Raw genomic sequence first — 11,341 nt, forward strand, 5'->3', positions numbered from 1 at the left:
AAAAAAAAAAAAAAAAAAAAAAAAAAAAGGGTGTTCTAGTAATGACCAAATCATGTGAGATAATGGGTGGAGACTAATAGGCCTGTAATGGGGGTACCCTAGTCATTGTTGCTGCACCCCGAGATATCCAGGCTTGTGTAGTGAATTCTCTGGACAGAGAAGGGACATCCCATGGTGCTTTTTCCTGGTTAAAATCGTCACCACATGTTTTAAAGACCTCAGATCCATCGATGAGCAAAGGCTCATGTTTGTGAAATGAAACATGAAATTATTTTTGTTTTTATTTACTTACTTTTTTTTTGAGTAGGGGTCTTGCTCTGTTGCCCAGGCTGGAGTGGCAGCAGTATGATTGTAACTGCAACCTTAAACTCCTGGGCTCCTTCCACCTCAGTAGCAGCCGGCTAATTAAACAAAAAAAATTTTTTTTTTTTAGAGATAGGGTCTCACTATGTTGCCCAGGCTGGTTTTGAACTCCTGGGCTCAAGGGATCCTCCTGCCTCAGCTTCCCAAAGAGGATTACAGGTGTGAGCCACCGTGCTAGCCTGAAATTAATTTTATTAATATATTTTATCCAGCATGTTACAACATGTGTTACTGAGCTGTTTCACACTCTTCTTTGTACTGAGCTCTGGACATCTGGTGGGCACTTGCACTCACAGCATCTCCCAGTTCTGGCTGGCCACATTCAGCTGCTCAGTAGGCCATGTGTCGGGGCTGGGACCGACTGGGGTGACTCCTGCCATCCTGCTGTGGCCCCTGCCGTCCAGCCCCCATGCTCATGTGTCCTGGTCTCTCTGGCCTGCAGGGGAAGGAGGTGATCGAACATTACCTGAACGAGCTCATCTCCCAGGGCACCTCACACATTCCTCGCTGGATGCCGGCCCCGGTCCGTGAGGAGAACGGCCACAGTCAGACCTGGCCAGAGGACCCTAGCTCCCGGGAGGCTGATGGGACCAGTGGTGCCCCGGACCCTGTGCTGGAGACTGCTGGTACAGATGGTAGGTCGTGGCAGTCAGCCCCGGGGAGCCTACCCCTGGAAGAGGCGTCAGGGAGCGCTGCTCAGGTTCTCTCGGGGACGGGTCTGGGTCTTGGAATGACTCCCTTGCCGGTTGCCTCTCCCTCTCTTCAACCCAGCCAAGAGCAGCCCTGGTTTATTTCTTGATCAGGAACTGACTTCTGCTGCCTTTTTCTCTGGCTTTATGAGTCTTTTAAATTACATAAGTCATGCGTGATCATGGTAGGAAAAGATCAAACTGCTTGGAAGTTGTCAAGTCAAAGGAAGATTCCTTCCCTCTCCCCTGAGCCTATAATAGTTTTGTGTTTGTATTTCCTGAAGCTGTCTAGGTGTATATATGTACAACATTATGCACACATGTGTGTCTTATGTTGAACAAATGAGAGCATATTATACACTGCATATTATATTTTTCTTTTTTCCCACTTACTAATGCTTAAACAACTTTCTGTATCAATGCAGGAGTCTTTTCAGACTTCATAATATGGTGTGGTTGCCACCATAACTTATTTATTAATAAACATTTATCATTTATTGATTTGGTGGGGTGGGCAGGGTCTTGCTCTGTTGCCCACGCTGAAGTGAAGTGGCACGATCATTTGCTCACTGCAGCCTCGACCTCCTGGGCTCAAGCAATCCTCCTGCTTCAGCCTCCCTTGTATGCATGGCCCCACACCTGGCTAATCTATTTTCCTTCCTTCCTTTCCTTCCTTTCTTTTTCTTTCCTTTTCTTTCCTTCTCTTTTCTTCTTTCTTTCCCTCTCTCCCTCCCTTCCTTCCTTTCTCTTGTTACATTGCTCAGGCTGGTCTCAAACTCCTGGCCTTAAACAATCCTCCTGCCTCAGCCTCCTAAAGTGTTGGGATTGCAGGCATGAGCCACTGTACTTGGCATTGATTATTTTTAATTAGTCTATTTAGCTAGTTCTCTATTGATGGACTTAAGTTGTTTCCATTTTTTAGCATACAAATAATGTGGTACATCTTTGTACTTAAGAATTTTTTAAAGTATATGTGAATAAAATTTAAAAGTGGAATCGCTGGATCAAAGGTTATGTGCAATTGAGATGCTGGTAGATTTACCAGTTAGGCCTCCCAAGAGGTTGTAATAATCATGTTTCCACTGATAATGTGTAACCGTGTCTGTACCTGACCTCACCCAGTTCCCCACAGGACCAGTAAACCGTTCACTTCTGAAAGACAGTAAGAATAATCACTGGTAGGTTAGTGATCAGCTCCTTCATGCTGAGTGAGGGCAGGTGTTATTTGTTCATGATTAGTAGGTCTTTGTTTTCCTTTTTTTTTTTTTTTATTACTCTGTCCTTGTCCTCTGTCCATTTTCTTCTTTGCCCATTGATTTCTTATTGGTTTGTAAGAGCTCTTTGTGTGTGTGTGTGTGTATTTTTTTTTTTTTTTTTGAGTTGGAGTCTCACTCTGTCGCCTAGGCTGGAGTGCAGTGGCATGCTCACGGCCATCACAGCCATGACCTGCTGGTCTCAGGCAATCCTTCCACCTCAACCTTCCAAGTAGCTGGAACTACAGGCACGTGCTACCACGCTCAGCTTATTATTTATTTATTTATTGTAGAGATGTAGTCTCAACCAAGTTGCCCAGGCTGGTCTCAAACCCCTGAGCTCAGGTAGTCCTTCACCTCAGCCTCCCAAAGTGCTGGAATTACAGGCTTGAGCCACTGGGCTTGACAGTTAGTTTTTGTCATAGTTCATACTTTAATTGACATGGAAGATGAACACAATACCATATTAAAGGAAAAAAAAAAAACCCCTAGGATACAAACTGCATATACACCATGAACCCAGTTCTAACCATGTGCAAGACATGTACCTACACTGGATTCAGTTTTTCCTTTAGGGCCATCAGAGTGCAGGGACTTGCCTGACTCTGACACACTTGGGTGGCAGCATCGTGTAACTAATAATGCATATGGGGTTGTGTTTAGGGAGAACAGAATTCACTCCTGCACAAGCATTTATTCTGCACCGACTGTATGTGCTGGCTGCTGTTGCACGTGCATGTTTTTTCCCCAGGACCAGTGTTTTTCCTCTGGCCCTTCCCTGTGCCTGCTCTCTGTGGCCTTGTCCCTTGCACTGTCTCTGTTTTGCGTGGTTCTTTTCTCCCTTCTCCATCTGGGCCAGCCACCGGCAGGGCTGCCCTGAGGGTGGCTGGTGGGAGGCATCACCGTGCCCCCTCCTCCCCGTTCTGAGTCACTGAGGCTTTGTGTTCAGAAGTAGAAAAGAGCCTTCACATCTGCCTGGAGGCCAGAAGGAGGGAGGCCGGAAGCTCCTGCTTCCCTCGCATTTCTGCTCCTGTTCTGTCCCTCCCAACACCTCCGCCTTGCATCTCAGCCAGGAGGCCGGCCAGGCCAGCCTCTGCCACCCTGATGGTCAAGAGTCGGGCACCGGGACTCAGCTTGGCCTCTGCACACTGGTGCTGTGTTGGCTCCAAGCAGCCCAACTGTGGGAGACCAGCTTATACGGTGGGAATGACCCCTGAGGATCCTCGAAGCAGGCCGCATGGCTATGTTTCAGGGTCCTGGCTCTGTCTACTCTAAGCCTCACTTCCCACAGAGGGGGTGGGGGAAGCAAAGGGAACTGGTGTTTATTGACAGGTTCCATGCTGGGCACAGGACACGCTTTTACTATTCAGCTTACTCCATCTCTCCCAGCCTCAGTTTTGCCTTCTGTAAAGTAGGGATGATCGGGACGCCTGCCTCACAGGTTTGGGAGGGCTCCCCGTGCCCAGATGTGCTATGTCAGTAACCTTCAGAACAGCCCCAGGTGGCAGACTTGTCTTCATTTCTGAAAGTCAGAGAGGAAACACCACACTTCACAGAGAGATCCCGGCTTGCCCAGCAGGGGTTTCCAGAACCCACCTTGGAAGCGGGTTGGAAAAGTGAATGCGCCTGGATTCTGCAACTGTTGGCGGGGAGGGGCCACCTCCTGCCTGGGACCGTGTCTCATGGCCGGGCAGCCAGGGAGGAAGAAAGGGCAGACACAGGTCAGGACGCAGCCCCTCCCTCCTGTCCTGAAGTCCCCCTTCCTCCTCCCAGGGGACAAGCTGGACGAAGACTACATGGAGAGGTGCCTGGGCCACCTCACACCCATACAGAAGAGCTGCCTGATCCAGCTCCGGCGCTGGTTACGGGAGACCCATAGAGGCAAGGTGGGTGCGGGCGGCCCCAAGCTGTGGATGTGCAGCCAGGGACAAGGCTCAGCCTCAGGCCTGGGTGGAGTGAGCAAGAGGATCCATCTGTGGTGAGCAGTATCGAAAAGCCACACCTTGTGACCTTTTTATTCTACACTGTCCCATGTGTCCATCATGCCCGCTGTGCACACCATGGGTAGTGGTCTTCTCATCCTTGGGCATTTGGAGCTACTAGACAGCTCTTTTTTTCTTTTTTAAAATAGCCTGATCAGGTCACTAAGGCAAAATATCCAGAGAAAAATGTCAGAGAGGAGACATGAAGTTGAAAGAGCCATTGTTTCATCTTTTTTAAATTTAAATTTTTTTTTTTTGGAGTCAGAGTCTCACTCTGTCATCCAGACTGGAGTGCAGTGGCACGCTCACAGCCACTGCAGCCTTTACCTGCTGGGCTCAGGCAATCCTTCCATCTCAGCCTTCCAAGTAGCTGGAACAACAGACATGCACCACCACACCTGGCTAAGTTTTTTGACTTATTGTAGAAACGAGGTCTTGCCAAATTGTCCAGGCTGATCTCAAACCCGTGGGCTCAGGCAATTATCTTACCTCTGCCTCCCAAAGTACTAGGATTAGAGGCATGAGCCAACACCTCTGGCTTCATTTTTATTTTTTTTTATAGATGGGGTCTTGTTCTGTTGCTCAGACTAAAGTGCAGTGGCTTGATCATAGCTCACTGAAGCCTCCAACTGCAGTGATCCTCCTACCTCAGCTTCCAAGCAGCTGGAACAACAGGGGTGTGCCATCACGCCTGGGAGATTTTGGACAGTTCTTTATGGTGGGGGCCGTCCTTCGCACTGAAGGATGCTGAACAGCGTCCCTGGCTTCTACCCACTAGACAGTACTCCCCCTGGTTATGGTAACCAAAAACGGCTCCTGACACTGCCACAAGTCCCCTGGGGGGCATGTGTACCCTCAGTTGAGAACCATGGCTATATAAGACCATGGTCGTGAAGCCATGAATACTATTATTTTCTAACAGATTTAATGATCTTGTGAGGGTCATTTTTGACTGCACATGGATTTTGCCTTTAGCCTCTAACTCCTGTCCAGCGGCTGTGATTCATGCCTGTAATCTCAGCCCCTTGGGAAGCCAAGGTGGGAGGAAGGATCACTTGAGGTCAGAAGTTTGAGACCAGCCCGGACAACATAATGAAACCCCCCTATCTCTACCAAAATAATAATAAATAATAAAATAGATGCTCACTTCCGTAACAGGTGTACACTGTACACGTAGGTCCCAGGCATGGACTTGACCTCCAGTTCTGTTGAACAAGGGCTTCTTGCTGAGTCATGAGTTATTTCCCTTCCCTCCCCATGTTGGGGCAGACAAGGGAGTTCCTTTAGTGTTGGGCTGTGGTTTAACCTGTTTGCTTCTGTTTGTTCATCTGTAAAACGGGGACAACGTCAGTCTATACCTCCTGGAGCGCACGGCAGTGTTAACTCATGAAAACTGTTCAGATGGTGCCCGGCTCCACGTGAGTGGCTCTTCCTGGCTGCTTTTGGGTGACTGATGCACCGGGAGGTGGTAAGGAGGAGCAGCTCCCAGAAGGAAAGACCCTGTTCCCGGCCCAAGAGGGAGGAATGTCAGGCGGCTGAAATGCACAGACATTCCCTGCTGTCCACCCCTTGGTTGGCCATCTGCTGTGTCATTGAGGGAGAACACAGTCCCTTTCTCAGCAAAATGTTTTGCAGCCAGGTGCAGTGGCTCACACCTGACATCCCAGCACTTTAGGAGGGCGAGGTGAGAGGATCGCTTAGGCCCAGGAGTTCAAGACCAGCCCGGGCAACATAACAAGACATTGTCTCTACACATAATACAAAAATTAGCTGAACATGGTGGTGCATGCCTGTAGTCCCAGCTACTCAGGAGGCTGAGGCAGAAGGATCGCCTGAGCCCAGCAGGTCGAGGCTGCTGTGAGCCGTGAGTGTGCCACTGCACTCCAGCCTGGGCAACAGAGGGAGATCCTGATGCAAAAAAACAATGAATGAGTGAACTTAAAAACTGTTTTGCAGATGAGCTAGGAGGCTCGTCCAGTGTACTGACCTGCGGGGCCGGTGGATGCTCTTTCTTTGCCCTCAGATTCCCAAGGATGAGCACATCCTCCGGTTCCTGCGGGCCCGTGACTTCCACGTGGACAAGGCACGTGACATGCTGTGCCGGTCCCTGAGCTGGCGGAAGCAGCACCAGGTGGATGGCCTCCCTCAGACCTGGCGGCCCCCGGCCGTGCTGGAGGAGTTCTATGCGGGGGGCTGGCACTACCAGGACATCGGTGGGTGCCTCTGCCTGCATGATGTTGAGGCCATGCCTTGGCCACGGCCGCATGCTCTGTCTGTGATGCGCCTCATGCTGACGCCTCGGGGTTTCTTGTGTTGATCCTCCCAGGGCCCTGCTCTCAGTGGCAGCCTAGCTGGGGAGGAGGCAGAACTGGGATGGACTTGCAGGCAGACACCTCTCCATGGGGCTGGGTGGTCCTGTGACTCAGGACCGTCGAGATGAATAATGCAATGACCATGTCAGTTTCATGTGCATATCCTAGGGCTGCCATTACAGATTGCCACGTGTTTGGTGGCTTAGGACAACAGACGTTTATTTGTTTTATTTGAGTCTGGGTCTCACTCTGTAGCCCAGGCTGGAGGGCAGTGGCATGATCACAGCTCATGGCAGTCTCGACCTCCAGGGCTCAGGCGATCCTTCTGCCTCAGCCTCATGAATAGTTGGAACTGTAGGTGTGCACCACCATGCCTGGCTAATTTTTTTATTTAGGTAGCGATGGGGTCTCACTGTGTGGCCCAGGCTGGTCTCAGACTCCTGGGCTAAAGCAGTCCTCCTGCCTTGGCCTCCCAAAGTGCTGGGATTGCAGCCGTGAGTCACTGTGTCTGGCCCTATGTCAGCTCTTTATAAGGTAAATAAGTGTTCTTTCTGTGACCTGTTTAGTGCCACATTTTTGTGCTTTTTGGTGGTGATGTTGCTATTTAAAATGGCCCCTAGTGTAGTGCCCAAGTGCTGCCTTGTGGAGAAAACACCTTTACTCACTCCCTGGGTCCAGGCTGGAGCTGTGGTGCTTTTGGCTGTGGGCTCAGTGTTGATGAATCAGCAATAAATGCTAAACTGTCCTTACACAGAAACACACAAAACACGGTTATGCATTGATCCGTTAACAAAGACATTATGACCAGAGACTCATGGGAAACTTACTGCCTACTTCCTAGAAACAGTGGTTCAGTGTTTGTAATTCAGTGTTTGTGGTGACTTTATAGAATGTAACTGTCATGAACAAAGAGGACTGACCGAGTGTATTAGTAAATGATTCTCATGTTTCCTTTTTGCTTTGGCTGACGGAATGCTACATTATTCCGTTCTTTCTGTGGTTTAGATATTTTTTACTTTTTTTATTTTTTGAGTCAGGGTCCCACTCTGTCACCCAGGCTGGAGTGCAGTGGCACAATCCCAGCTCACTGCAGCCTTGACCTCCTGGGCTCAAGTGATCCTCCCTCCTTATCCTCCTGGGTAGCTAGGACTACAGGCACACACCACCACACCAGACTAAGTTTTTCATTTTTTTGGTACAGGCGAGGTCTTGCTATGTTGCCCAGGAGCCTGGCTATTTCAAGCATTTTTAAATGAAATGTTTATTTTACAACAGTTTTAGATTGACAGAAAGGTTGCCAGGATGGCACAGAGAGTCCCCACATGCCCCTGGCCTGGTCTTCTGCGGACAGCTTCCTCTCCTTGCCTTACCCATCCACTGTTTCTGCCTTTCTTTGTGCTTTTTTTGAGTTAGAGTCTCACTCTGTCGCCCAGGCTGGAGTGCAGTGGTACACTCACGGCCACTGCAAGCTCAACCTGCTGGGCTCAGGCGATCCTTCTGCCTCAGCCTTCCGAGTAGCTGGAACTACAGGAATGCACCAGCATGCCTGGCTAATTTTTTAATTTATTGGTCTTGCCAAGTTGCCCAGGCTGTTCTCGAGTCCATGGGCTCAGGCAACCCTCGCGCCTCGGCCTCCCAAAGTCCTGGGATTATAGGCGTCAGCTGCTGCGCCTGGCCCGCTGCCTTTCTTAAGTGGCGTGGGCCCCTCTGGGATTCTGGCAGGGCGTTGGTCAGTGACTGGAGGGGTCGTGCTTATGGGAACAGGCAGAGGAGGTGTCCCCTGCAGTCTGGACCTCTGGGCAGTCCCCTCACCACAGTCTCTTCTGCTTGCCTGGCCCTCCGCACAAAGACGGCCGCCCCCTCTACATCCTCCGCCTGGGCCAGATGGACACCAAGGGCCTGATGAAGGCCGTGGGGGAGGAGGCGCTGCTGCGGCACGTGAGTCGGGCGACCCGGGAGGGCTGCCTGGGGGCGGCAGCGCGGGGTGACGGGGCCAGCGCCGTCTTTCCCTTCCAGGTGCTCTCTGTCAACGAGGAGGGACAGAGGAGGTGCGAGGGCAACACAAGGCTGTTCCGCCGTCCCATCAGGTAAGACCCGGGGCCGCGCGCATCCCCGCTCCCCTCGGGAGAGAAACCGGCGTCCACTGCGCATGTGCGCTGCGCCAGGCCGGGGCGAGGGCACCGGTCGCCGTCTTTCGCCCATCCTCCCCGCGGCTGCCTGAGGCAGGGCCTGTAGTCGTCTCGCGGTTTTATGGATGGCGGGAGCGAGGCGCAGAGGGGTCCGATGCCCATCCAATCTTGCTAAGCTGGTCAGGGAAGAGCAGGATTTGAACCTGGTACTGGCTGGCTTCAGGCAGGAAGACTTTATTCCTCCTTCTCTCATGACAGCCTCCTTGACTTGGCCCTTGTTTCCCTCCCTCCCTCCCTCCTTCCTTCCTATCATTTATTTATTTATTTGAGATGGGGTCTTGCTATGTTGCCCAGGCTGGTGTCAAACTTAAGGGCCTCAAATGATCCTCCCGCCTTGGCCTCCCAAAGTGCTGGAATTATAGGTGTGAGCCACTGCACCTGGCCTGACTTTGCCTTTTGACACCAGCTTGCCCACTCTATCCAATCTCCTGTACTATGGCACATCCACGAACCCATTGTTCTTCTCTGATGCCTCCAAATTTCTGTTCCTGAGCTGAGTTTCCCAGAGCCAGTGCTTACAGTGGCATGGCCCCAAATGCAATGAGCCTCTCTGAGTAGTAGCCTTCCTCTTCTGTAAAGTGGGCTCTTTTTTGAGACAAGGTCTCACTCTGTCACCCAGGCTGGAGAGCAGCGGCACAGTCATAGCTCACTGCAGCCTCTACCTCCTGCGCCCAAGTGATCTTTCTGCCTCAGCTTCCTGAGTAGCTGGGACTACATGTGTGCACCACTACACCTGGCTAATCGTTAATTTTTTTTGTAGAGATGGGGACTCACTATGTTGCCCAGGTTGATCTTGCACTCCCAGCCTTTTGCGTCATCCTCCCAAAGTGCTGGGATTACAGGTGGGAGGCACCACAACCAGCTTGTAAAGTGGGTTTTTAAAATGGATTATCAAAATGAGTAACGAATACACAATTAAAGCAGAACGGATATAGCAGGTGCCCTTCTGAGCTCCTTGACTCATGTGGTCCTCTTAACAGGCCTATGAGACAGGGACAACAGGGACCGCTGCTTAAGCTTTTAATTCCCACATACTCAGAGCTTGGTGAAAATTCAGTTCTTTTGCTGTTTGGGGATTTCTTCAGGAGACACATGTAGGGGTGGGGGTGGGGAGTCAATCCATCAAGTTCCTGTCCAGAAGCAGACTTCTCCCCAGATGGTTCAGATGAGGGGGCGTCGTGAGGGACTCCTGACAGAGGTGTGTGCAGAAGGGAGTCTCCCAGGGCCAGCTTCTGCAGCCAAACACTCATTTTCCTAGTGAGTCAGTACTGATTACAAGGAGGCAAAGAGAGGCTGAGAACTTGGCCAGGGACACACAGCGAGCGGCAGAATGGGGATTTGAGCCTGGGCCATCAGACTGCAGCACGCATGCCCTTGGCGCCTGTGCTCTGCTCAGCAGTAGCGTCTTTTCAGCAACTCAGAGTCACAGCAAGCTTTAGCTGAGTGCCTGCTGTATACCTGTCCCACAGAAAGCTTTTTTTTTTTTTTTTTTGAGTTAGAGTCTCACTCTACCACCCAGACTGGAGTGCAGTGGCCGCTCCCGGCCACCGCAGCCTTGCCTGCTGGGCTCTGGCAATCCTTCTGCCTCAGCCTTCCAAATAGCTGGAACTACAGGCACGTGCTACCACGCCCGACTAGTTTATTTATTTATTTATTTATATTTATTTTTTATTTTTTTGAGTTGGAGTCTCACTCTGTCACCCAGACTGGAGTGCAGTGGCCGCTCCCGGCCACCCCAGCCTCGACCTGCTGGGCTCTGGCGATCCTTCCGCTCAGCCTTCCAAGTAGCTGGAACTACAGGCATGCGCTACCATGCCCGGCTGATTTTTGATTTATTGTAGAGATGAGGTCTCGAACCCGCGGGCTCAGGCAATCCACTCACCTCTGGGCCCCATCAAGTCAGGATCCACGTGTGTCCTTCAGCCCCCTCTGCCCCAGCGCTGCCTCCTTGGGTCTCCCGATTCCAGGTCCCCAGGGTGGGTTTTGGGCTCCGGGGAGGTGGCAGAGCCGGGTGGAGCAGGGCGTCTCTGCCACAGCTCCTGGACCTGCTTGCTGGACCTGGACGGTCTCAACATGCGGCATCTGTGGCGGCCGGGGGTGAAGGCCCTCTTGCGGATGATCGAGGTGGTGGAGGACAACTACCCCGAGACCCTGGGCCGTCTGCTCATCGTGCGGGCCCCTCGGGTCTTCCCCGTGCTCTGGACGCTGGTGAGAGTCGGAGCCTGGGCTGGCTCCTCTGGTGGGGATGCTGGGATGGGAGGGGCTTCCTCTGCAGCTCCCCTGCCCCTCCTGCCCCATTGTTCTGTTTCATTTCTTTTCTTTCTTCCTTTTTTCTTTTTTTTTTTGAGTCAGGGTCTCACTCACTCTGTCACCCAGGCTGGAGTGCAATGGCACGCTCATGGCTCACCACAGCCTCCACCTCCTGGGCTCAGGCAATCTTTCCATCTTATTCTCCTTTGCACCTTAGCTGGGACTATAGGCGAGTGCTACCACACCTGGCTACTTTTTTTTTTTTTGAGTTGGAGTCTCACTCGGTCGCCCAGACTGGAGTGC

General features: G+C 51.6%; 1 protein-coding gene across 1 annotated transcript in view; it reads left to right on the plus strand.

Moving 5' to 3' along the window:
- Positions 1-11,341, plus strand: part of SEC14L5 (SEC14 like lipid binding 5) — a 30,092-nt gene that overhangs the window by 8,955 nt on the left and 9,796 nt on the right. Inside the window, exons 5-10 of the mRNA XM_021710267.1 lie at positions 806-998; positions 4,079-4,191; positions 6,311-6,500; positions 8,449-8,537; positions 8,616-8,686; positions 10,825-10,996. Coding sequence (XP_021565942.1) covers positions 806-998; positions 4,079-4,191; positions 6,311-6,500; positions 8,449-8,537; positions 8,616-8,686; positions 10,825-10,996 — 828 coding nt within the window. The remainder of the gene's footprint in view (positions 1-805; positions 999-4,078; positions 4,192-6,310; positions 6,501-8,448; positions 8,538-8,615; positions 8,687-10,824; positions 10,997-11,341) is intronic.

This window comes from Carlito syrichta, unplaced genomic scaffold (assembly GCF_000164805.1).
Source record: "Carlito syrichta isolate Samal-C Ts95f unplaced genomic scaffold, Tarsius_syrichta-2.0.1 Scaffold288361, whole genome shotgun sequence".
Lineage (NCBI taxonomy): Eukaryota > Metazoa > Chordata > Mammalia > Primates > Tarsiidae > Carlito > Carlito syrichta.